This window comes from Eufriesea mexicana, unplaced genomic scaffold (genome assembly GCF_001483705.2).
Source record: "Eufriesea mexicana isolate 0111107269 unplaced genomic scaffold, ASM148370v2 scaffold2087, whole genome shotgun sequence".
Taxonomy (NCBI): domain Eukaryota; kingdom Metazoa; phylum Arthropoda; class Insecta; order Hymenoptera; family Apidae; genus Eufriesea; species Eufriesea mexicana.
The window spans coordinates 616939-644555 of NW_016910162.1; the positions used below are offsets into that span (position 1 = coordinate 616939).

The 27617-nt window shown below is 33.8% G+C and overlaps 1 protein-coding gene and 1 long non-coding RNA gene across 7 annotated transcripts in view; one reads left to right on the forward strand and one right to left on the reverse strand.

Moving 5' to 3' along the window:
* Positions 1-25622, forward strand: part of LOC108549559 (RNA-binding protein 24) — a 39310-nt gene extending 13688 nt beyond the window's left edge. For 4 of the 5 annotated variants that reach the window (XM_017902984.1, XM_017902985.1, XM_017902987.1 and 1 more), the window contains 3 exons: positions 2948-3008; positions 22314-22684; positions 24696-25622. In XM_017902984.1, coding sequence (XP_017758473.1) covers positions 2948-3008; positions 22314-22684; positions 24696-24859 — 596 coding nt within the window. In that variant the 3' untranslated portion in view covers positions 24860-25622. The remainder of the gene's footprint in view (positions 1-2947; positions 3009-22313; positions 22685-24695) is intronic. The other variant, XM_017902989.1, reaches the window with a different exon arrangement.
* LOC108549560 (uncharacterized) lies at positions 17291-18969 on the reverse strand. 2 transcript variants are annotated; one of them, XR_001890343.1, is made up of 3 exons: positions 18273-18969; positions 17833-18171; positions 17291-17751 (listed from the first exon to the last, which is right to left on the reverse strand). It is a non-coding gene; the product is annotated as an uncharacterized LOC108549560 (long non-coding RNA). The 2 variants fall into 2 exon arrangements; XR_001890344.1 differs by having other exon boundaries at positions 17833-17942; positions 18027-18969.
* Positions 25623-27617: the final 1995 nt, after the last annotated feature.

Sequence of the window (27617 nt, forward strand, 5' to 3'; positions counted from 1 at the left end):
CGTCGAAAGGGCAAAAAAACAGCGTTACCAACGTCACTTGTGCAGGTCGAGTCACTTTCTTGAACTCTTGCGATGGCTCCAGGCCAACATAGCTTGGCGCTTCAGCACCTAAGTCTAAAATTGCCCTAACCCGAGTGCCGGCACCACCTTTGTTTCTCTTTTCTTTCCGGGCTCAAAAATCATTTCCAACTCAAAATTCGTCTTATCAAACACTCAACACCATATTGCAATATATCGTAATAAATAATTTAACAGCTTTATGTCCAATATTTTTCCTTTTCGAAATTTTTTAACATTCCACCATATTTTTCATTTAGGGATCAAAAAAATCACTAAAAAATTTACCAGGATAATAAATTCCAATTTTATTCACATATACTTTCGACGTGTACGTGTAGTTGAGAGCTATAATATTTAACTTCCATAGTTCTAAAGTGTATTTTACGAAAATGCGACTATACCGGGTGTCTCGATAATTTTGTCTGAATAAAATTTACCAGTTACATCAAAATATCAATGAAAAAATTGTAGAATTGGAATAAACAATTAAAATAAAAATTGGAGAAATTGTTTCTGCATAGATGGTGATTTGAACGATACCTAAAGGCCAATTTTCATTTTTCGAATGGAAGTGTACCAGATTTTATTAATAATTAAAATTAATTGTCTCAAATTTTAATATTCGAAATTAATATTGGAACTTACTATTTTCTCTGTGGCTCTGTTTTATATTTCTAATTCTGAAACACGTTAGAGAAGTCCAATATCATGAATTTTAATTTTTCGAATGGACGGTGTCAATTTTGATTAATAATTAAAGTTAATTACAAAGAAGGTTTTAGTGTCTCAAATTTAACATTCGAAATTAACCCATTAGCTGCTATGACCCTCATTTGGATATTTTGGAATTTTACGTACACTCGGCGCCAAAAATATATTTGGTACGCCTGACAGTTTAGTTTTATTCTATATATATATCAGTCAATATCGTATGTAGCAAAACGTATTACGTGTATTCTGTGCTTCGTTTCTATACAACAAGCGAACAAATTTGAAATTCGCGTGTAAGTTGAACGGAACAGAATTGTCATATTTGAAGCATTATATTTTTGGTTTGGTTTTTCTATTATAATGAAATACCGCACATAAATATGTAATTTAGAGGTTATAGTAACGATATGTTACTTACTCAGTCTTTCGTTTTTTATTGAAATGATTTTATCGATCATTTTATAACGATACCCATTTTGGGACCTTTTCAAAATATCGAATATTTTCAAAACAAAGCATAATTTGAATATAATTATACTGTTACACAACCTTTTGTGCATATATATATATAACTTATCCGGCTAAAAATTTCAAAAAAAGAAATTTGGCAGTTAATGGGTTAATATTGGAACCTATTTTTGGCTCTGTTTTATTTTTCTCATTCGGAAAGAACATCATGAAGATTGGGTACGGTTTTTGGGACACCCTGTATATTCCTTACTAAATATATTTTATCATAGCACGTTAGTATTTTTTAAAAAATATTTTGTTATTTCGCTATGCCAAATATTTCTTTATTTTCTTTACTTTATTTTTAGTATAGTCTGTGCTTGTTTAGTGCATGCTTCTTTGCTGTGAGATGCCTTTTGCTGTTTCTGTATCGTGTTTTGCACGCGTCATGTATGCACCTACGTTCGTTTCGAATTTATTGCGCATCATGATCTATTCGTTGATAGAAAGCATGTCATAACCATCACTGGAATATAGATGTATACAAAGCGTATGCTATGCTATGCATATTGCATGAGTGAATTTTCAGGTAGTTCATAGTGATTCCATTGTAACAACATTTTTTAAGATACTGCTAAACGATTCGAAGACAAGCTGTCATGCAATATCGAGTAGCCTAATCATATGGAACCTCGCTTCATGGAATATTTCTGAACTGACTGACCAGAAAAGAAAGGAAATATGGAAGAACTGAAAAGGAAGAATCTTTTGAGACAGTTTTATCAGATTTTTAATGCAATTCTAAATTAAATTCTGAATTTCTACACATTTTATTACAAAATTTTTCTAAGAAATACTTCTGAATTTCTACAAATTTTATTCAAAAATTTTTCTAAGAGATACCTTTGAATTTTTACAAATTTTATTCAAAAATTTTTCTAAGAAATACTTCTTAATTTCTACAAATTTTATTCAAAAATTTTTCTAAGAGATACTTCTGAATTTTTACAAATTTTATTCCAAAATTTTTCTGAAAGATATTTCTGGATTTGTTTTTTTGGGATTATAATTTTTATGAAATTTTAACTTTTTAAATTGGATTTTATTTCATACAATACACAATTTCTTTATTGACTCCCTAAAATAAAAAGAGTTTTACAATTATAGTAAAAATAGAAACAATATTTTATTTTTGGTTTCTATTTCAATTACATTCATTAAATCATTAAATTTCAGAATTCCTTGAATTATAGTTCTCGTAACATAACATATTTTTTTACTGATTTTTCTCGAAAGCAGAAGAAATATTTTTAATATTTTAATACAATGAAAGTACAGAAATATTCTTATCCTTTTATCCTTTATATTTAACATGGAATATTAGTGTATTTTAATTTTCAAAATATTGAAAAATTCATTCATATGATTTTCCAAATTTTTATCTTTTGTTCCTGAAAAATTTTTTCATCGTATTACAAATTTTGATTCTTCCTTTAAATTTCCTTTCCTCTGCTGAAAGTGTCAGCAAGCCATCATAAGCTCTGTCATTATCACCTGCAAATAACATTCATCCTAGGCGAACCACGTGAAAAGAAATATACATAAATACATATAAATACATAGAGATGTATGCAAAGAGCAGGATGTTCGATTTACACGAAGCCGAGTTCAGGGCTGGCCATTAGAAACGTAAATAGGATTAACTCTGAACTGTTTATGATTTCAGCATTCCCGTTCGCTGCTGGCATCCGAGCCGGGTACCCCGCAGTTCTTCCTGGCCAATATGGGTGAGTCCCTACGTTGATGTGATTTGTCCAACATTATTAAGAACGTACATGTTTTAATCGTAGTTATCGAGAAAATAGCGTATGTCAAGAGGAGTCCTCGCTAGCATTCTCATTATCGAAATCGAATTTCAAAATTGCATCGTCGATACTAATCTAACGTGAGCATATCGAAAAAACGGAAACGGTGCACCCAACGATCGTTCAATTTTTAAACAGTTAGCATAATACTTTACTTTTTTCACCACAATTCGATGATATTTTTCAAACGACTCAGAAAAAAGAGAAAAAAAAAAATATATAAATTCGGAATTAATTTTTCTCCATTTTGCTTGCAACGTGTGGCGAAAGGGGGCGCGGTTTTAGGAAACCGAGAAAAAAATAGATAAATAAAAAGGAAAAAAAAAAAAAGAAAATAATACTCGAAAATCGAAAATAATAATACTCGAAAATCGAAAAATGAAGGTACTCGCTTGACGGTTTCGGCTTGACTATGTTGTGAATATTTTGTTAAAGATAGACTATATATAACGTTTCAGCATCCTGACGCATGCGCGTAAGGGAGCAAGCAGAGAATTCCCTTATCGAGATCCTTGAGAGCGCCATGGGACGTTCCAAGGAGCGCAAAATGTGTAAAAGTAAAAACAAAAAAACGAAAAAAAAAAAAAAAAAAGGCACAGGAAAAAAAGAGAAAGAAGGGGAGAAATGTAAAGAGAGATGAATGGAAAGAGTCAGAGAGACGTGAAACGAAAAGTATATGAGAAAGGGAAACGGAAAGAAGGGGCAGAGATATTTGCAATCGATGAGAAAGAGAGGGAGGGAGAGAGAAAGAACGCGGCACACGCACACGTATCAGAAGCCATGAGTACCCACGAATTTATTTCTACAAAATCAATGACTTCCGAGGATCGGCCTCTTCTTCTTCTACTACTGTATTTTTTTGGTTGTGTTTTTTTGTTTCTTCTTTCTTGATGAGGTTGACGTGAAGTGATATGACAATGATTGCGGTTGCTGAGAGATTTGTTTGTTTACTGGTTTTGACTTTTTTGGTCTTTACTCTTTTACACTCTTTTTCTTAATCAACATAATCATAATAATCGTAATAATATTAATATTAATTGCAGTAATTATAATCATTACTTTCGATAAGGAATTGTCCGATTAACGTTGTTACAACGGTGTAATAACAGCCAGGGGCAACTTGGTTATGTTTCCCCGTTTGAAATCCGAGTTCTGTAACCTGCCACCGAGTGTCGCGATATCGATCGCGACATCTGTCGGCGAATTATCGAAGCGCCCGACACTGCATCTCACATAGGCCCTCTACTACCTCGGTTTCCTTTCAGCATCTCAAGTTGCGCATCATCGAGTACCTAGATCTCTTTTCCCGAATTTCAACTCGTTCTCGCGTGTATTTGTTTTCATTTTTCTTTTTTTTTTATTATTTTGGTGTCCTTGGTGGCGGAATTTCGTCAGTTTTTGAATATCGAATATTCCCTGTTAAGATTATCATCGTTCACGATCGCGAACTATCGTTTTTATTTTTGAACTATCATCGAGTTTAATTATCCACGCGATACCAGCGACGAATGGTCGTTTTTCGAATTTGGCGCCAGTACGGCGCGGCCATGTTTTTCTCGCGATTTGTTGAATGGCGCTTCGCGGAAAGCCGACACGCCTGCCACGCGAATTATTTACTCGATTATCGAGGAAAGAAAAGAGGAAGAAAAATAGCAGGGAGAGAGTAACCGCGTGCAGCAGAATTTCGTTGAATTATGAACGATACGGTCGATTCTCCGAAGCGGTGGATCTCCCGTATTTTTCGCCGGAAATCGACCCGCACCGCCGCGAAACACGACAAGGTTCGTTAAATTTTCATCGCGGCAATCGATTTTATCGCGGTTTACCCCGTTTGGCCCGGTCAGATTCTTCGGTGCAGCGTAGAAATTCGTCGAGATATCGAACGGTATCGAAAGATGGAATCGGTACGAAAAACAGGAAGAAAAGAAGAGAACCGGAAGTGTAACATGCAATGGATCAAATTCGCACAGGGACAAAGCAAAAGTTCGTTGGTAAATTTGAAAATAAGAAACTAACCTCACAAACGGAAATTTTATTTTTACATAAACAAAATATACATTAATAACTAGCATAATTTACCTAGGGATATTTAACTAAAGTATTATAAACAACATATAATTGTTGTAAATGAGTAGCATAATTTGTCTAGGGATATTTAACTGAAATATTACAAACAACATATAACGATTATAAATAAATAGTATAATTTGTCTAGGGATATTTAACTAAAGTATTATAAACAACATATAATTGTAAATGAGTAGCATAATTTGTCTAGGGATATTTAACTGAAATATTACAAACAACATATAACGATTATAAATAAATAGTATAATTTGTCTAGGGATATTTAACTAAAGTATTATAAACAACATATAATTGTTGTAAATGAGTAGCATAATTTGTCTAGGGATATTTAACTGAAATATTACAAACAACATATAACGATTATAAATAAATAGTATAATTTGTTTAGGGATATTTAACTAAAGTACTATAAAAAAGGTAACAATTATGCTATTAATAGTTATTACCTTTACTGTTAGTCCCACTATTAGTTTACTTCAGATAAATGTCCCTAGACAAATTACTGTACTTATTTCTATTTATAGTCACCATGTTTCGTTCATGCAAAAATAAAATGGCTCCTTTTGCTTGTGATATTAGTTTCTTATTATTCACTATTTTCTGGTGTCTTGGACGTATTTTTTGAAATGTGTCAACGATTCTTCGTTGAAAAAAGGTAGTGTCCCTATGCGAATTTTCTTCTAGTTTTTTCTTTTCTTTTCATTTCTTTTTTTTTTCTTCTTAAACCTTAATTTTAAGATAGGAGAAAAGTATTTACTAACGCATTACCATTTGATGTATGATGAACGAATTTTGTTTAGATGAAACGGAGATTCGTCGAGTGTACAGGCTCCGCTAACAATTATAATATTAATAACCTTGTGTGTGTGGTGAAGGCTTACACTACACTTGGTGTCGCTATTGGTGTTGTATTTTTTGGTGTTGTACGTGGTGGTTTTTGAACTTTAATATAACACGGTGTGTACCGTCTGTCATTAGGGGATCGAAGAACAGGGAAATATTTCGTGTCATTTGATTTTACAGGGATGTCAAAAATGTCAGATGCCACGATTTACCTGTCGATTATTTTCCTTTTGTCAATTTTACTCGGGAGGCGCCCCGACTTTTCTCGTTTCGCGAAATAGATCGACACTGCTCGCAATATTATACGCAAAAATTTTATCTCGCGTGGTTCATTAAAATTGAAAAAGAAATTACGTCGTATTGAACAAGGATGGATAATCAAAATTTAAAAATTAAAAAATTTATCAAAATTTGGAACACGTGATGAAAGTTACGATATTTTCTTTTTTATTTTTTTTTTTATTTTTTTGGGGGGAGTTAAATAAGGAAGAGAGACTTTTCATATAGTAATTTATCAAGGTGTCACAAAGTGGCAATATTTCAGTAAAAACCTTTCGTGTTTTCTCTTTGGTCCTGTTCACTATTTTCTATTTTACGACTTCCATTTAATGTTAAAATAACTGCCCGGCTACTTTATTGTTCCAAAATTACAGGACAGAAATACCCGTTTATAATAAGAAGAAGGTCGACATAAAGCATTCCATTTTCATAATATTCCTTTAAGTATCTCAATAACTAAATTTCCACTGATGCGAAACATTCGCCGATATAATGCCTCCAAGTAAACATATGCACGTGTATATGTAACATATAGTACATGATATGTAGAATTATTTAATTTTAATTACCCACTATATTTTACTCGTGATAAAATCGAATTAAAAATAAAATTTTTAGGATCCATTTCAAAATTTGCTGTTAAAATAATTTTAATCCAGTGCACACTAGAATTACTATTGTAATTCATCTTTAGTATGAAACACCCATAACGAATTATTTCGAATTTTAAATTCATTGCACTTATTTGCTATAATAAAATTTATTAAATATAGATTTATTTATACTCGAAGGATATTTCCAATTTTTTTAAGCAAAATTATTGAAAATTTTGGAAATTATATATCTTGGGTAAATCGTGTTTTTAAAAACGGACTCGAATGGCAAACACGATTCCGGACGATCTGATTATCCGAAACGAAAAAACCAAACAGCATCATAATTAGTATAAATACAGCTATAGCACGAACCACTAAAACAGCGAAATTTCGAAAATTAAAAAAATGGCAGCATTTTGAAATTTAGATATCGATTTTCCTCGTGTTTTTCGTCCTTTGGGTGGTAAACAAAAATAGAAAAAAACATCGGATTTTGAAATCCGTGATTCACATGATAAAGGTGCATCTGGTAAAGATCTCCTTCAAATTTCGAGACAATCGGTCAACCAGAACGCGAGATATCCCGTCAGTCAGTTCGAAAAACACGGTTTCGAGAAAAACGCGTTCGAAGTTTTCGTTACCCATTGTGCAATGCCAGTAAGCCGCACTTTAAACACCCATAACTTCGATAATTTTACGAATTCGAGAAAACCCTTTCACGCAAACATTTTCCAAAGTATACGCTTCGAGAAAATGCAAAAAAAAAATCGACTTTTTCAAAGCGAATCATAAGAATACACCCTAAAGTTAGGCTCGTTGTCATAGTATTAATCCTTTGTGCCTCGATTTTGTCATAAAAACAGTGTCAGTGTACACATTTTATCATCATCGATAAATACTCTCTGTATTGGTTGCGAAACGCTCGTGTATTAAATCTGCATCGTGCAACATAACCTCAATCACCTCTCCAAATCGTTGAAATAATTATGCAGCAGAGTGTATTACTTTGCTGATTATCGACACGAAGGTATTGGGTCTTTCGGGAAGTTCGTGCCGATTTTTGGTAGATGGCGCAAGATTAGGTCTGAATATATCAGAACGATCGAGAACAAATTACATGCGTACATATCGTAAAAGACAGTATTGAGGCATATTTGGAAAAATATTTGTATACGATCCATTAATTTTTGTCAATTTTATACGTCTTTGAATATGCAAGAAAACCAAGTGTATTTTAAGCATTTAATGCTTTTGTTTTACCGGAAAGGCAAAAATGCCACAATAAGCGGCAAACAAGATATGCGCTGTTTATGACGAAGGTACTATAGCTGAAAGAATTGTGCGGAAGTGGTTTGTTAGGTTTAAAGCCGGTGATTCCGACCTTAAAAATTAAGAACGCCCAGATAGGCCCCCCACCACGGATGAAGATCAGATTAAAACACTGATCGAGAATAACCCACGTTATATGACACAATTAGCAAAAATTCACTATATACGAGCATTTTGCGAGGTTTGGCTACACGAACTGTTTCGATGTACGATTTCCCAACGATTTTCGAACTTCCCGGACTACCCAATAGATCGGGCAGGAATTCACGTGTCGAATTGGTAATCCGAATTGCGAAGCACATGTCCTGAAATTAGCGGAACGTAGGTGGAAATGTGAAATCCAACACCGGGCTGGGGTCGTTTTGTACGTCGCAGTGGGTTTTCTCGGTGCTGGTAAATTCGTGGTGTCGTAAGCCCTCACAACGGACCGCCGACGACGACGACAACGACAACGACAACGACGATGACGACGAGCACGACGACGACACGCCTCGAATCACGGCTCGGCCATCTTGAAGATTCTGGCGCTGGTCCAATCTTTATTTAGATCCACCTGTCCCCCGTGTCAGCTTCTATGTTTGAGCCATTCCATCGTGGCTTCCTACGAGAGGACTTTTAACACGGATTAAAACTGTTCCTTGCGAAGTTACGAAGAGCCTCGTGATTTTCTATTTCTACTGGTAGCACTGCGCCTTTTTCTCTCCGCTGGGGCGATCACTTCTGTTCTGTTGGCTTGCCTGATATTCGCGTTAAGATCGTCGAGTTTAGTGTTGATACTTAAAGCTCGAAGAATTTTATCGCTTTTGTCTGTAATTCGAGATATCGTGTCATTGAAAAAAGTAATATCGAAGATATTTCAAGAGGGACGCGAGATTTGAGGTTAGGACTTGCTAGGTTAGTTGCATCGATTTTCGAATTGATTTTCTCGTTGTACTGAGAGATGTTGGTATTGCTTTTTGAGTAATTACGTTAAAGTAGAATTAGGTTAGAATTAGGTACTGCTTGTAGGAATAAATATTGATATTGGATTCTTAGTGTAAAATATTTTTGAGTATATAGAAACGATCGAGTTTGGGAAATTTATTTTAGGCGCTGGTTTACGTGGGATTGTAAATGAAATTGTGAGGTTTTTGATATTGGTATGTGTTATGCCTTGAATATAAGATAATTCCAATCCATAATTTGAAGTATATTAAAAATATTAATTTTGGGTGGTACATTATATTTAATTGTAGATACTAAGTTCGGTCTCTTTGCTGTGAATATGTACTATATTTTTAGTATGAAATATTAGAGACCATAGTTTGAGTTATATAGGAGAAAGAAAAATGTGGGGAATAAATTAGAGTTAATAGGGGCAACAGAGCTAAATTCTTTATTTCAGAAAATAATTTTGGGAGTTTAGTTAATAATTAATGTTTATTATATTGTAAATGTAAAATATTACAGATTACAGTTCAATTATATAGAAAAAGGAACCAGGAAAAATAAATTTTGGTTGTTAGTTCACACCTAATTTTAGATAATAAATATGGAATCTTTGCTGTCAATATATAAATCATTCTAGATATAAAATATTGCAGACCATGATTTTAGTAGTATAAAAAAAAATAAATTTAGGTACTAGTTCACACTTAATTATAGATAACAAATTTGAACTTTTGGTATCAATACATAAGTCATTCTAAATATATAATATTACAGACAATAATTTTAGTAATATGAAAGAAACAAAATTTGGTATTAAATATTAAATTAAATTTTATATTAAATATTAAATTAAATTTGGTATTAAATATAATAGATATAGAAATTTTGTTATTAACATATATTCCATTATAAATATAAATTATTAAAAACCACCATTTCAATAATATGAAAAAAAGATATGGAAAATCAATTTTGGATGTTTATTTCAGATTTTACATAATTTTACCAATATAAAGAAACTAAATTTGGTATTAAATATTAAATTAAATTTCATATTATATATTAAATTAAATTTGGCATTAAATATAATAAATATAGAATTTTTGTTATTAACATATATTCAATTCTAAATATAAACTATTACAAGCTATAATTCCAATAATATGAAAAAGTGATATGGAAAATCAATATTGCATGTTAATTTTAGGTTTCTTCATTATTTTACCAATCTAAAGAAACTAAATTTGGTATTAAATATAATAAATAAAGAACTTTTGTTATTAACATATATCCAATTCTAAATATAAACTATTACAAGCTATAATTTCAATAATATGAAAATATGATATGGAAAATCAATTTTGAATGTTAGTTTCAGATTTTACATAATTTTACCAATATGAAGAAACTAAATTTGGTATTAAATATTAAATTAAATTTCATATTATATATTAAATTAAATTTGGCATTAAATATAATAAACATAGAATTTTTGTTATTAACATACATTCAATTCTAAATATAAACTATTACAAGCTATAATTCCAATAATATGAAAATATGATATAGAAAATCAATTTTAGATGTTAGTTTCAAATTGTACAGTTGAAATCTGTATATGCTACATTTATTTATTAAGCAATTTTTAAATTCAATATAACATTGAAATCTATACATATGTGCAATAAATTTGCATCTATTTAAATTTCAATGCTAGATAAGTTAATATCGTTATCAGACTTGGGCGCCAGTTTGTCATAGTTGAAGTATTGGTTTTAGGAAAGAGCTTCGTCTCTCCATGCAGAATGTCTGTTTCTATTTTCATTGTCGATGCTCCTATCCACCTGTCGCTGTCACTCATCCCGCAACACTCGTAACGTTTCCCAGGAGACAAACATTACACGAGTTTCTGGCGTTTAATTCTGTAGCCGCGAAATCAAGTATTCGAAGTCATCGTAAAATGAGCCCTCTTTGAGACCCCAGTCGCGTTCCACCGAACCGTAACTTTTCGCGCGTTGGAAACACGGCTTACTGCCTTAATATCTTAAACACGACCGCGAACAATCGGTACTTCGGCGTATAATGGTGTCTCCCGGAAGATAAATTTCTATTTTCGTTACCGCCTTGTCGCTTTTTCTTCTATATGTACACTTAGTTCCTCGCTATTCTACGACAAAAGAACCATTTCAAAGAATGAGTGTACGCCACGCGATACTCATCCATTCTGGTGAGTTTATCGATTTGCGTTTCTATTTTTTGGCATTTTTTTCTTTTTCTTTTTAATAACAATCAAATCAATTAACTCCAAAAAAAAGAAGAAATAGAAATTTATTTTACAAAACATTAATTTTTTTAAATGACAATCGAATCGATTAACTCTAAAAAATAGAAAAATAGAAATTTATTTTATATTAAAAACATCAATTTTTGTGTTTTTTTGATGACAATCAAATAGATTAAGGAAAAATAGAAATTTATTTAAGATTAAAAACATTAATTTTTTTTTTAATGACAATCAAATCTATTAACTCCAAAAAAAGAAAAATAGAAATTTATTTTAGGTTTAAAAAATTTATTTAAAAAAATTTTTTTTTATGTTGGATATTAATTTTATCCTGCAATTTAGTATTGTAGAGCCGATAATATCGTGTTTGAGTTTTTCGAGAAACTGGACTGATATTTTGGGATTCGATTTTTAATATAATTTCTTTTTTTTCTTGTGTATTTGTTATTTACGGAACTTGTAATTACGGAAAATAATTTTTTTTTCTTTTTTCACAAAAGACTGTGTACGTATTTATTTATACGATAAAATGAAATAGAAAACGTGAAAATATCTTTAGTTTTAAGAGATATATTTTAATTGTAATAAATATGCTGAAAATCTTTCTTTTTTCCGAGATATTTTTGGAAAATTGTGTTTCATTATAATGGTTAATTTAAAAAGGAAAAGAAAATTTATAAATTTCGGAAAAAATTTGAAAATAGTGGAGTTAATTGTTTTGATTTGCGAACAGTTAATTAGATTAATTCTAAATAGTTTAATACCTTCGAAACAATGGCGTAGCTAGCACTTTATCGGTGTCGGAGACAATTTTATTTTTGTTTCATTCATTCGAGTTTAATTACTTTACAACCATACTTAAACTTGTCAACAATAGTAGAGAATTTGCTGTCTAATATTCGCAATATTTTAGATATTTTTCATATCGCTAGCTACGACACTGTCCTACCCCGAAAACGTAATTGCGCCAAGCAATTTCCATACATAGCCTCAAAATTTTTACATATTCTCGCAAATGTACAATTTGTCTAAATATTTCCCAAAATTCTCAAGCTTAATATTTTCTTTACGACCATACTCAAACTCGCCAACAACAGTAGTGAATTTGCTATCTAATATTCGCAATATTTTAGATATTTTTCGTATCTCTAGCTACGACACTGTCCTACCCCGAAAACGTAATTACGCCAAGCAATTTCCATACATAACCTCAAATTTTTATATATTCTCACAAATTCGAAATTTATCTAAATATTTCCCAAAATTCTCAAGCTTAATATTTTCTTTACGACCATACTCAAATTCGCCAACAACAATAGTGAATTTGCTGTCTAATATTCGCAGTATTTTAAATATTTTTCATATCTCTATTTACGGCACAGTAGTACCCCGAAAACGTAATTACGCCAAGCAATTTCCTTACATAACCTCAAAATTTGTATACATTTTCCCGACTGTGCAATTTGCCTAAATATTTCCCGAAATTCTCGTGCAAATTTATCACGAATGACGTTCCGGGGTTCCCGCTTCTATCCTTATATCATCGATGCTCTACTTTCCACAACCTTGGGTTTCCTGGTTTATCCATACACGCTCCGAAACGAAGTACAAGAACGCGTTAGCAAAAGAAACAATTAAGTCCGTGGAAGAACCACCCTCGAACCCACCATTGGTCTGTTCCGCTTTTCAAGGATTGGCAGATCATCCCATTGGATTATCCACGGCGCCGGCGCCTGCACGCTTCGCGCTCTGCGCATCGACTCTGCACGTACGCACGCACACATACGCGCGCCCACGCGAGCGGCGCGCACACGTCGGCGAGTTCGACGATTAAACAGGTATTTCCCGCGGCGCACAGGTGTTCGCGTATACCTATACAGGCGGGAAAGTACGGTACTCGTCCACACGCGATGCGGAAACACAGTAAAACGAAAATTACCGGCCGACCACCTGGCACACGTGCCGTCACATTTTCACGTGCACGGGAAGCCCCCGGTACGCCGTGCGGGACGGGCCTCGGGGTCTCGCGAGACACCCCTGCGGTCATGGCGTCGCGTGCGAATCACGCGTGAAATTTTTCTTCTTCCACGTTAGAGCTTTATATAACGTGGATCTAAATAAATTCTTAATTCGATTATTCGAATTAACGATGGAAAAATCGGTTTTAAGAGGCAAATTTTGAATCATGTCGTGAGTCAAGTGGGAATTAAACAAATTTTTTTTACCACTGAAATGTAGCGTAAATATGTATCTAGTGTTTTATTAGTCTTCGAATCCAGATATATTACGTGAAAATTCTCCAATTTTTCAGTTTAAATGTGTATACACAGGATGAAAAATATATTCGAGAGGCAGGTGATTTGCATAAAAAAATACAGAATTTTGTTTTATAAAGCTTAGTTATAGTTACTTATAAAGCTTTTTTTTATAAAGCTTAGTTTAGCTTTTTTTTATAAAGCGTAGTTTCAAATTGAATTTGAAAATTCATTTTGTACAATACACTGTGTACAATAGGAATAACAGTTTTAAGAATTTTGGAATTGAAATAATAAAATATCCTTGATAAAATAAGTGACTAGAAATTGAAGCTTGTTTTTTAAATAAATCCAATTGCTCTTTCATTTTAGCGATAGAGTGCAGTTTTTTGTAAAATAATTTTATCGAAACATTTAAAATTGGAAAAGATTCTTAAACTTCAGAAGTACCTAATTACGTGCATTTTTGGATCAACAGGAGAACCCACTGCACTCGAAATTCTTTTCCAAATTTCTTTCTAATGACTCTCTATTATATTAGGATTTTTATTTTAAATTAAAATAGAAAATGGTAGGTAGATGGGAATTTCGTTTTCTAGTTATTTTTATGATATATGTAAAAATGCGAGGAAATGTCGAGTCAAGGATTTAGAGGTTAGGTTACCTTGATCAATTTAAACAAATTTTGTTTTTTAGTTATTTTCCTGATATATTTAAACACATGAGGAAATTAACGTCGTTTTCTAGTTATTCTTATGATATATTTAAAAATGTGAGGAAATGTCGAGTCAAGGATTTAGAGGTTAGGTTACCTTGATCAATTTAAACAAATTTTGTTTTTTAGTTATTTTCGTGATATATTTAAAAACATGAGGAAATTAACGTCGAGTCATAGTCGATAAAGGAGTTAAAGGATTTAGAGGTTAGGTTATTTTGCCCACCTCTGAAAGTAGGTAATGTTCGAGAATTTTTTCATGAGCAAACACTGAAAACAATTTCCAGTATATTTATTCTAAATCAACACATCTCTTAGGTTTATTATTGAATTGTTTCACTATAAAACATCATAAAATGGCGAAGATATTCGCTATTTCCAGAACCCTTGCTTTCCAAATGGCTGCAATTGTCGGCTAGAACCGAAGCGTCTAAAATGAACAATTTCGTTTCTTTTATATTATTTTCATATAATTTATGTAATTTACACAATTTTTTAATTTTTCCAAACAAAATTTTTGACATTTTCTAAAACAACATGTATAGCTTAACAATTCGTTATAACTTAATAAACATATATAACTTTGATAATCATTGGTACAGGTACGAGGCATGGGGTGGGGGGGGGGATAGGTATTTTATTTTAGATGTAGCTCAAGACATAGTTGGTTAATAGGATACAATTTAAATTTGTTTTCGTTATCAATTACATTTACAATAGCAGTGGAACTTTACACCGATGTGATATTTCTGAGATTTCTAGTTACTTGAGAATGACATCGGAGTCGAGTCATACTCGACAAAGGAATCCAAACAATTTAAGAATAGTATTTGCGTATACATTCTGAATAAGGACATACAAGTGTACTTATTGAAGAAAATAAAATTAACAAATAAAACGTAATAGAGGAACAATAGATCAATAAATATGTAATCGGTACGATGTATAAAACGATTAAACAATCAAAGAATTGTCATGAATTTAATTTATATTTAAATTTCGTGCAAAATTTTTATATCAAAATTATTATTTTAATTATTATTTAATAAGAAACTTTTAATAACCTAAAAAGTTCGTAATATAAAGAGTAAATTAGCATAAATAAAAAATCCTCTTATAGTATTAAAAATTATTTTTATAATATTTCAGTCCAAAATAATAATCAAAATTCCCGAAAATTGGAATTTTTGGAGGTACGTTTAATATTTCGTATTATACGAATATCTCTGCATTCTCGGATCGTGCTATATGAAAACTCTATACATAAAACATATACTATAGGAAAGTCACCAAAACAAAATGGACGTAATTAGTTTGCCTCTTATAGTCCCTTTATTTTCTTAAACTCGAGGCTTATTACCGTGTACACAATTTCTTCATAAACATAATCCCCATATAGTATTTGGAATATAATGTGCAAACCACAAGTAGTTTCTCCAAACCGTATACAAATGTCTACAAATTTTCGTACTTTATAACCTCAAAACCCTATACCTGTACCCGAAAATATTTTCCATATACCATAACCTTGTATCTCGAAAAGAAGTATAATTACAAAGTCGCATCGAATGATCGATCACGTTGTTCTAGAAATCTTTGCACTCGCAATCAGAAGTATATACTTCGCGAGAAGTTCAAGTTATGCTGATCTTCGATTACGGGTATTCTCGTTTCTTTCTCATTTTGAGGTTAGGTAAGGTATTTCAGTGGTTCCAGCGGATTTCTGCAACCCTCGTGTCACAACCCATAACGACCGTCGTGTGCACTCGGATATGCAAGTCCTTGAAAGCGTGCGCTCACGAATTAGAAGGGACTATTAAGTAACTTTGTCCACGCGTCGGCCCTCGCGTTACCTTGCGCAGCCAGGAGATCCTAATCGCGGTGCACAGCCACTTTACGTCGGAAATCGAGGGTGGTCACTTAGATACGTCACGAAAGGACAATGCAGACCTTTCCGTGACTATGAAACGACTTTTTTGTTTCTTTCTCTCTCTCTCTCTCTCTCTCTCTCTCTCTCTCTCTCTCTCTCTTTTCTCTCTCTCTCTCTCTATCTCTCTATTCATCCATCCGTGTATCTATATCCTCTCCCCTCCACTATTCTTCGAGTCTTCTGCTTGTGCTTTCGTGAACAATGGCACAAATGCACGAAAATTTCCGGAGAAGATTAGCAGTGCTGAAATTTCATGAGAACGAATCTTGATTTCTTTTTATTTTAGACTATTAATTTTCTATAAATATTTCCTGTTTTCGACTGTTTAACAGTCTTCCATTTCTTGATTGTTGAAAGGGTTTAGTTGAATCATTTTCTAAATTTAAAAATATACGTTAAGTACATTACTTTAACTTATTAACAATTAGTGTTAATGTTTATTTATCAAATTTTGCAGTTTTGAGTAATTGGAAGGTAACAGTAGAATATTTTTCTGAACTTGAAAATTCTCTGGTTAAAATTATCAATTCTTTGTTATAAATATTCATTGTTTTTGTTAATTTAGTTCAAAAGAAATATTGGAATGATTTGTGGAATCAATTTAAATATATTAAGTATATTATTATAATAAAATTAACAGTAGATATTTTTTTCCCTTTTGTTTTGAATTATTAATTTATTACAAACATACTATTTTTAATTGTTTGATTATTCTTCCATTTCTTGAGGATTTATTTTTATGTATGGTATTATACCAAACGTTAAAATCACTTTTTTAAAGAATTTCTTATGGTTTTTATTTTAATATATTGTATACATATTAATTATTCATGATCATCATTCATTAATTAATTCTATTGTAATTATTTAACAGCTGCTAAAGCATACAGTACATTACAAAATTATTAATATTCTAATGTTCAAATGAATTTTAAAGTTGAACACAAAATTTCAAAAAATTGATCATATGGTTGAAAGAATACGTTATATTTGGATTTATTAGCTCTATTAATAATTCCTTATCATTACTACGAATTTATCTGTACCTATTTTTATCTGTTCGAAGTGGAACGAAAGCGACATATTTTTTGTAATTGCCAGTACGTGACGGTCACACGTAATCCCGGGAGAAATTGTGTGACATGTTTTTTTCGTTACAAGCATATCCACGGGTTACATCGATCGTATGAGAACTTGTACGCAAGCCCCGACGCGATGTGTCGCCGACAATTTCTCATCGCGAAAATTATGCTGACCATTAAAACAACCGCCTGGTTTATGCACGAAGGTCCCAAGGACGAAGGTACTGGGCGATCAATGTTATTGCTTGGAAATTACTCTGTCACAGTTACGTCGAATTCGCTGCCAACAATTAGTTGCTTCGTTGATTGTCGTGTTATCACGTCCAGTGGAAGCCTGGAATTCACGATTGCCTTTTAATCAGATACATATACGATACTCGTGTACCGCGTCACATAGAAATTCGTAAGATTTTACCTCGTCGGCAATTAACCGAGTGATGGTAACTCGTATCGATGCGCATTGTTGCATTCGAAATACGAGACATTCGATTTTTATCTTCTAAAAGCTTCGTTAAAATTCCACAGCTATCGATAAATCGATTTAGATTTCATTTTAGACACTTTTAATTACATCGGATACCTTTCGAGTATTCTCTCGTAACGTCTAACCTCATTTGGAGCGATCGGGTCACATTTATAATTCAATTCAGGAACCTACTTGTGAGGAAGAATCTTCGTGGTTTTAACACGATGCTCTGTTTCTGTTCGTATCGTATTCGTTGTTTCGTGACGATTGCATCGTAGTAAACATAACCTAAAATCAATTTGATTTAATACATATGAATCGCAGCGAAAGATCTGAACATAACCTTCGATATATTCTGTCATACAAATACGTATCTGTCATATTCATACCGGAGATACGAATAACAATCTACGTTAATAAACTGTCTCATCACTGCTTTCGAACGTTTTCACGGTTAACTAGCTTTCTTGTGCACGCTTGTCAATGGTACAAAGTGTAATAGGAATTAGAAGGTACGGACGACCACGGAGATACGCAGCTCGCTGCTACAGGGATATATAGAGAGGCAGAGAAGTGGGGATGAAATAAAAACACGCAGAGTAGAAAAAGTGGGGTTGAGGACACGCGAGCCATCCATAATGCACAGACCGCGGCGAAGATGCGTCAGCAAGATAAATTCTATAGAAAATGGAGGAATAAAAAAAAGATCATACAAGAGTAGATGAGATGATTTCGTGAATTTATTTAGTTGTCCAAGGTCTGGACTCGCACTATGCAGATGTTCAATATCGCAATTTCGATTACGTAACTCTTTAATATCCATGATCAAGGTTAATATATAGGAATGAAAATTTATTAATGGCGCGACTTTTAAAAATTGCTTCAAAGGTTAACTCAAAGTGCTATTTTAATTTGCAGGCTCGTTGAGGCATCTGTGAGATGTGGAAGGTAAAGAATAAAATAAAATCGAACGAGTTATTATATAAACAAGAAAATTCCATAAAATTAAAAAAAATTATCAAATGTATTAATGTCGTTTCTTTTTAATTCTGTTCCACGCAAATGATCAGATCGTACTGTTGTTGCGGTATTTATTATAACGGATTTTAAAGCAGTTTTAAAGAATAACAGGTATTTCCACGACTTGTATTAATAATAAGCATCGTAAATGCCGTTTAGATAATATGGATGTTAAAACGAAGATTATTATTTAGAAAATTCTTATTTACAAATCGGATTATTTCGTCGCCATTTGGGACCAGACAGAAATATTCGGGCATGGAAATAAACGTGATTCTAAATATCCTATTAATTTCCGTAAACTTGGCGTGGAGTTCTCGCCGGGGGAAATTGTCAGAAGCGAGAAATTGGCTGCAAGTACCCCGAGAAAGCATCTGGTGGCCATCTGGTAACAAGCCAAGTGTAATATTTTTACGACGATCGCCGATATACTAATCTTTCAGGCGATCAGTTTGACAAAAAAGTATAGCAGGTGACGTTCCTTTGCGTATCCCACACGACAGTAACGAAGTATCGTTAAACCTAGACTCGATCTCGTGGCATTTATTTCAACGTTTCGGTTAATAGATTGACAACCATTGTTTCCATCTTTCGACAAACAAAAAATTTTATCGTTTTCATTTAAGTATGTCTCTCGATATTTTTATCTTAGGTTTTACTAATTTTTCGATTCTATGAAGATTTCATCAACTATAATTGTACTTGCTGTCCGCCCAGAGGAAAGATTGTGAGGTTATGTTAAGTTGCAATTTCTGACAGTGTTGTTTGGGTTTAATCTCGTTCCTTCGTTTGGACAGTTGCTGTGATGAATGAGTTAAAGATAGTAATTAAATAATTCAGTAAATATATACAGTTTGAGTCATAAATAAAACAAAATTGACCTCATTCGATAAATATTAGAATAAAAATTTGGTTATACCTGGGTTATAAATTCCTTTGTAACCAGTATCATTTTTAAAAATTTGTTGGTAAATGGGTATCAGAGATTTTAGTGTTTGGTTAAATTTGATCTTTTTCTTCTATTTCAATTGGTTTGCTTTTGTAATTTTCTTTTCTGCAAATGTTGATATTTCATCTTTTAAAAATATCATTGATAGTCTAAAACTAACCTCATTCGATTATGTATCGTTTTACTTTACATTGTTAGTTACAAATTTTACATCAATTTTGAAATGTTGTCCATGAACATCTGTCTACAAATTTATTATTAATCTAAAATATAATAACATTCGTTTCTTCATTTTCATAATTTTTTTTTTTTTGGCGAAAAACTGAAAATTTGATATCGAACGCCGAGTTATAGCAGTAACCCAATTTTGGTACAGAAATTGAGATGGTGGACAGGAAATACGTGTGTCAAGATACTTCCTAACGTTCCTTAATTTATGTGTTGGTGTGCACTAATTCGACGAAGCGAACTATCGTTCGAAGCCACAGGACAACATATTGATTTCTTTCGTGGACTGGACACTAGCTATTATCGATCCGTTAAAAAGTTCAGGGCTGTCTCCTGTGTCTGTATGTCCTTTAAAAACGCGATTTACGAGCTTCGTATTTGTCGTAAAAATTATTCCAAGATACCTGAAACAGTTACCAAGAGATTAGTCGCAATTATCCAATGTATAATAACATCGATATAAAAACATCGTTCGTAACAACCGCGTACAAACATCATTTAAAAAAAAATATATATATATATAATTTTATTACTAATGTAGTAAAAAAATTTTCACTTGAATCGCAAGTTTCACGTGGTATATTTTAACATTTAATCGTTAATTACAGCTGAAAGTAACGAATTAATATCGATACCGGTCGTTAGTTTCGCATAGTCGAGGTATCAATTATGGCAGAGTATTTGGAGGAAGATAATTGAGCTGAAAGGGTCGTTGGTCGAAAGAAAATGATCGCGTCACGATAAATTGGAGAACGCGCGAAGGAGAATCGAGAGTCGGGGCGGCGAGATGTTTTTACACGCGATCGTTTTGCGTTGAAGAAGAAAAAGAGAGAGAAGAGACAGAGACAGAGGCACTGCCGTGGAACGTATCACTTTTCTTTTTCTTTCTTACGCCTGTGAATTTTAGGTATACTAACGTTGGTGTTAGGTAATCGTGTGCCGTGTATCGAGAAGTATCTTTACATTCGTGAAATGACCTACACACACACATACACACACGTTTGTCGTTGGTTTGGTTGTTGTTTTGCCGACACGTTGAGGATTTTTTTTTTCTTTTATTGGATTTGTTGCGCATTTTTTTGTCACGCCTTAGTGATACCACACTGTTACCATTTTCATAACGCGTCGCTTTCCGTCCACCTGCCCCCCTCCCCTCCCCTCCCCACTCCCCCTCCCTCTCCCCGTCCTCTATTCACGCATCGAATAATTTCTACACGAACACGATATACATTTACATGCACATATGTACGCGTCTTTTATCGAGCAATACATCGTGGCACACGTAAAAGCAACGTTCGATTGACGGTACGAAACGTGGATAAATACTCGGATTCGTTTTATCGAATGGTACATCGAACGTTACAGTTTCGAATAACACGGAATTGATTACTGATTCAGTGACACGTGCTGCGGCGAGAGAGACGAATGACCGTCGTGTATTTCTCATGATGGAAATCGGATCGAAGAACGTTTGTTTCGTCGTTGCGTTTTCGACAGTTTCCTAGCGCAGCTGTTACCCCGGGAGCCGTGGGATACGAATACCAACGCGTCGCTTCGTAATGTCAAGTCCGAGTCCATTAGCGATCGCCGCGTTATCTATCCGCGAAAGTTGGTACTAAACGCTTTTCCAATAAGCCGTTTATCTTAATAGCCGGACGGGTGGGGTGCGAGGTTGTGTTCCGTGCTTTACTTAGCTGCACGCAGAGCGTCGCTTGCGTGGAACATTCACTGTACACATAGCTCTACACGCGTAAAAATCCAACTGCCCTCCTTTCACTCTTTCAAAATGTACTGTTGAAGCTTCCGGTGTTCATCGAGTTCCGTTCGTTAAAAATGAGATTAAGAAAAATAATTTAGAATCGAGACACTCGATGGACCACCGGTCGTTTCGAACAGCAAGTGTGATTACGTAGGTTTAAGTGATCCTGGTGGACTGGAAGATAATTGTACAAATCTAACCTATAAGGTATTCGAAATTGTTAACAATTGATTTGATAGTTGCCAATGTAAAAGTTTAAATATAACTTTCGAAAGGTGGATATTATTCGGTAAATGTAATTTATAAACGAAATCACGAATAATATCAATTTATTATGGATAATTTAACGTTATAGTATACATTTTTTAGTCCACCACGATTAACCAACGAGTATTCTTCGTATTAGATGTATGAGTGTCGTTGCGTGATCGTTAATCGCGGAACTGTCTAACCGTTGGATGATTTTGGTTTCAGGGTGCCACCGGGTTACGTGTACCAGTCGCCTTACCTGGCGGCTGCGGCGCCAGGTGGCTTGGTACCCCTTCCGGCCACGCAGTTGACCCATGCAGCGGCGATGGCAGCAGCGTCTCAATTTTATGAGTACCAAAACGTCGCGGCAGCGGCCGCCACGTATCCGGGGACATCGTACAATTTCGCCGAGGCGTATCCCTATACCAGCGCCGCCGCGGCTGGTATGTGTTTGAAAAGTGTCCAGAGCAAGGACAGCAACGGGCTGATACACCACCACCAGCAGCACAACGGTAGCAGCCCTGCGGTGCTGGCACACCAACGATTGGAGAAAGCTCTCCTGCCGCCCTTTCTGCCGTCCGTGCTACGTAGCAACGGTAGAACATTATTAGAAAACCAAACGCACTGAAAGAGAGGGAATGCAAGCGGTAGAGCGAACGAGCGCGTATGCGAGAGTGAGAGAGGAAACAAGAGGACGGGGATAATGTCGTCCTTCTTTTTCGTTGCGGAGTAGTTGAGCTCCCACGAGGAATCTCTGCAAGATTCCCACGAATTTTTTAATCAACGTTTACTCGTAATTCAAACGTGTTCCTGGCTGGAATAATTTTCTTTTTAACGCTCAATATTTTAATTACAGATTAATTTCGTTCACTTTGCTAATTATTTATTAATATTCGAGTTTTGCATATCTATTTAAAAATTCTTTTCTCTTTTTGATATAGTATGATATAATTTTTCAACGCATGTGCGTACTATAGTTTTCGGTATTTTTGATGTTATTAGTAGGAGATTGCATGTTTCGTGGAAAACTAGAATACATATGATCGAGTTTGCGTAACAAGGTAGTTTAGTGAAGATTAACAACACTGAAGGAACTGCACGTGTCGATATTTTTGTCACATTTTCTTCACCCCGATAAGATTAGCGTTTTCAAAATGCTTTTGAAATATTTCGTTTATTGCAACTCTTTTTCTTTTTTCCTTTTTTTTTACTGAGAACGAACCGTAACACGAATCTTAAAAGGAATTGATGTAAAAATACAGAAATTGATTCTTTTTTCTTTTTGAGGTTAGGAAACGACGTTTACGTAGTGGGAATCTTGCTGAGAATATTTTCCATTCATTCCACTTGCTGCTTCTTCACATTAGTGTATTTTTTGTAGAGTTTGTGTTTCACTTTGTGCTGTTTATGGAAAAATCTTTTTCGAGATTGAATTAATAGAATTAATAGCATTTATCAGGAGAACTTTCTGCAGTCTTTCTTTCCGGAATTTTCTGTCGAGTGTTGGTTTTGTACTGTTTAAGATCGATCAACAATTACTTTTATGTTATTCGTACGTTCTCAGGTATACGATGACACGAGAAAATGCTTGTGTAGAAGTTTAATTTGCGCTGGAATGTTCCGCTGTCGGTATAACAGAAATTAGATAAGAAAACGTTGGAAATGCAACATTGCATGCTTATGCTGGCTTCGCATTCAACACGATCGACATGCAAATTTTGTTAATGCTCTGATGTGCTGTCTACGGTGGTGGTGGGAAAAATGTCAAGGTGGATGACAGTAGTCAGTAAGCTTTTATATTATGCAATGATATAGTGACTTGGCAAGGTACCTGAAATTAATTTTGGTAAATGTAAAACTTAGTTGACAAGCGGTGTAAATTACAAAAATTGTCAAAATTTGTCTACTATGATGACATAGTAGACTCGAGGAAGTGGTGCAGGTAATTCTGTCATAATTTTGAAAATTAATCGTCCCTAACGTATGTCACACTTACTTCTAGGGAAATTAAATCAGTATCGTTGAAGTATCTCAATTTCCTTATCCGTAAATTACCGTGTTCGAGTAATAATTTTAATTAAGAAATAGTAAAAGTGAAAAGTATATAACAGTATTGAAGAAAGTATAAATATACAGTATAATAAGATATAAAAGTATAGGAAATTAATATACAGAAATTAATGAATCGGTTGAAAAATTAATATAACAATATAAAAAAGATATAAAAGTATAAAAAAATATAAAATATAAAAGTATAGAAAACTGTTAAAAATAGTATTTTAAGAAAAGTATAAAGATATAGAAAAAAAAAAAAATATATAAAAAGAAAATAAAAAATAGAAAAATAGGAAAAGGAAAGTATAAAGGTACAGAAAAAATACATAAAAATATAAATAAAAAATAAAAAATATATTTTTAAAATATACCGTTTAAAAAAAAGAAGAAAAAGGAAAATAAATGCCTGTAAAATGCTTGAAAATATATGTATATTTGTACATATTGCATTCGCACCGTGTTCGTAATCGGTATTATTCTTCGGAAGGATTACCTGCACTAAGATGGGCGAAATATACAGGAGCTTAGAAAGCGGTTTACTTCTTTTTACAGCGAATGCAGCAGCAGCAAGTTACGTGACACCGTATGCGTATGCAACGCTACCAGGTGCAGCAGCAGGATTACCGGCAGCAGCGGCTGCAGCTGCAACAGCAGCGGGTGCTGCCTTCCCAGGACTACCATATCAAACGACGCCTCAGGAAGCAAGATTGCAATAGAAGTTGGATGAATTGCCGCAAGGGGGATCGGTACCGTCGCCGATTGTTCCGGCGGCATTAAATTCGCAACACAAAACTTGATCCTCGCCGCCGTATAAACGTTTAGTCTTCGTCTGTCTTTGCGTCGATCCACCTCTTTTCCTTATTCGAGGGTCAGGCATTATTCGATGCGACTGCACACCGCACGGAGAAGCCATTGTTTCAGCCATTCGGAGCCCTGGCTCCGCGTTCTCACGAGCTAATTTTGGAAACGACGCACGGCGAGAGACAGAAAACGAGGAAGCTTCGTGGATGCGACCTACGTCACTCAGGATCGACGGCTCGCAGTTTCTTACTAACCTAACCTCTAATCTTCCCCACCTTAATCTTCCTTTCCACGTTCTCCTTTATAGGGCCAAACTTGGCACGCTCGGCCAATGTACTTTCGAGATACAAGACGATACGTAATGTCGTTAGCGTTATGATTATTTATAACTAATGGAGCACGATGGGCAATAGAGGCTTTCAATAGACGCGCGGACAATTTAGTAAACGTCGGATTCTTTGTACATTTAAGCGTCGATCGCACGATGAAAATGCTATCAAGATTAAAGGGAATTACTCGCTGTTAAATGAAATTGAAAGACTGATCCGTATTCAGAATTGATATTGTTCGAGACGTGTAGTCTTATGAGATTATAATTGTTGATTCAATTGGCGGCTAGTTTTGCGAAACGAAGAGATTTTTCTTCCAGTATCGACGAATCATTTTGTAATGGTCTTTGTACATCGTTATTGTAATTGCAATTTTTCTTTCTTTTTTCTCTCTCTTTTTCTCTCTATTTTTGTAGCGATTAGCTAGAAAGGAAGATGCGTTAAAATATAATTTTGATGCTTTTACAGATATCATTACTGAATATTGGTCGTAGACCAATCAATACTACGAACATTTTAAATCTAAGCGTGTAGTCTAGCCTATATAGACTGAATTTGAGAAATACGTACGTTTTTCACATTACGTGTAAACGATACTGCAAGATTCACGAATCAAGTTTCCACGAAGCTCTAAAATAACTTATAGGTTATGACATAGAAGGAATAGAAATACTTTTTAAATCTACTCGTTTCGATATTAAAATAACGAACTAGTGTATTATGGACTGTTGTGTACATAAAAGAAGTGTTCCTAAATAAGTGAAACATTTTCGAATTGTAATAATTTTATAGCAATTGCAACGAATGCAATTGGTTTAAAAACAAATTTCTGCCTTAAATTATTGTCATAGGTATGATGTTAATTTGAAAGGAAAGTTAGTGAAAGAAATGTGAAACAAAATTGTGTCGACAAAAGGATTTTAGCAAAACGTTTTTATTTCATTAGAATTATCTATAATTGGCTGTAGAGAATTTCCAAAAAATTTGTCTCTAATAGGAATTGTAGATTCATCCGAGTAAAACATATCTAGGGATTATAAATAACGTTTATTTACGTTAAACCGATGTTGCCTTAGAATCGTGATGCCTTGGATCAGCAAAGTCACCAAGTGTCTTAAGAATGATGTCTTTGCGTGATTTCTAGATATTATGTAAATGAACAGTGAGGATCAACGGACGAACGAATCGACGTTGCTGATTATCGAATGACTGATAATCAAAAAATTATAACAGGGACCTAATATCAATGTTTAAGAAGATAATGTAAAAGCACCAAAATTCTGTCAATCGGCGAGAACTGTAGCTGTTTCTTAATATGTGTATAAATACCGTTAGACCTTGTAAATAAGAATGGTAGATGTACTATTGAATTTTTAGCACTACTTCTTTCATACATTCGATGATGTATTTATTAAAGCGTAGCAAGTAGGATTCCATGAACTACGATTTTAAACTTCAACAAATCACAATTGTACAAGGTTTATAACCTAGAAAAGCATCAATACTGAAGCATTGTTGCTACACATTGTTACAGTGTATTCTAAATACGGATCAATTTGTCTAATTGTCAATGATTCAGTGTCAATGAGCACTACATATGTCGTTAATGGTCTAAGGAGGAATTGCGTGATGCAAAGAATTCGTTCGTCCAATATTAAAGTGATCAGGTGCCTTAATTAGCACGACCGAATAATTTTAACGGTTAGAAACTAGTCAGTGATTCGTTAGCGCGAGGCTGTTCGCTAACGCGTGTACAGGGGTGAAGCTAAAAGGAGACGAAATGACGAGACATAAACTGAAAAAGAGATAACTAGCAAGCGAGAAGGGAGACGGAGGATCAGGCTATGAAGAATGAGGCTGTCTAGTCCTAAACCCTTCGAGACCTTAGATGAGGTTAACTCGGTTCGTTAGAATTTTAAGTAGACGTTAATATGAACGAGGAAACGGAGAAGGAAACCAAAAGTCTTGTAAAAAGTTAGCAAACAATGCTGTTAGGAAGGCTTAGCGTTAAGTATTAATTATTATATAATCGTTCGATTAAGATAATAGGAAAATAAATTAATACCATTGGATACATTTTATTATTATTATTATTATTATTATTATTATTTTATTATTATTTTATTATATTATTACTATTATTAATTGATAATTATTATTACTATTAATTATTGGTAATATTATTGTCATTATCGATTATCCATTATTGTTCATGTACTTAATGGCGAAGCGAAGAGGTCACGTGATCGGTCGAATTTATTGCGAAGCGGAATATCTTTTGTCACGATAAATGGAAAAGCGAACATTTAGGGTTATACCGTGAAGAATGCGTTTTGTCGTCACG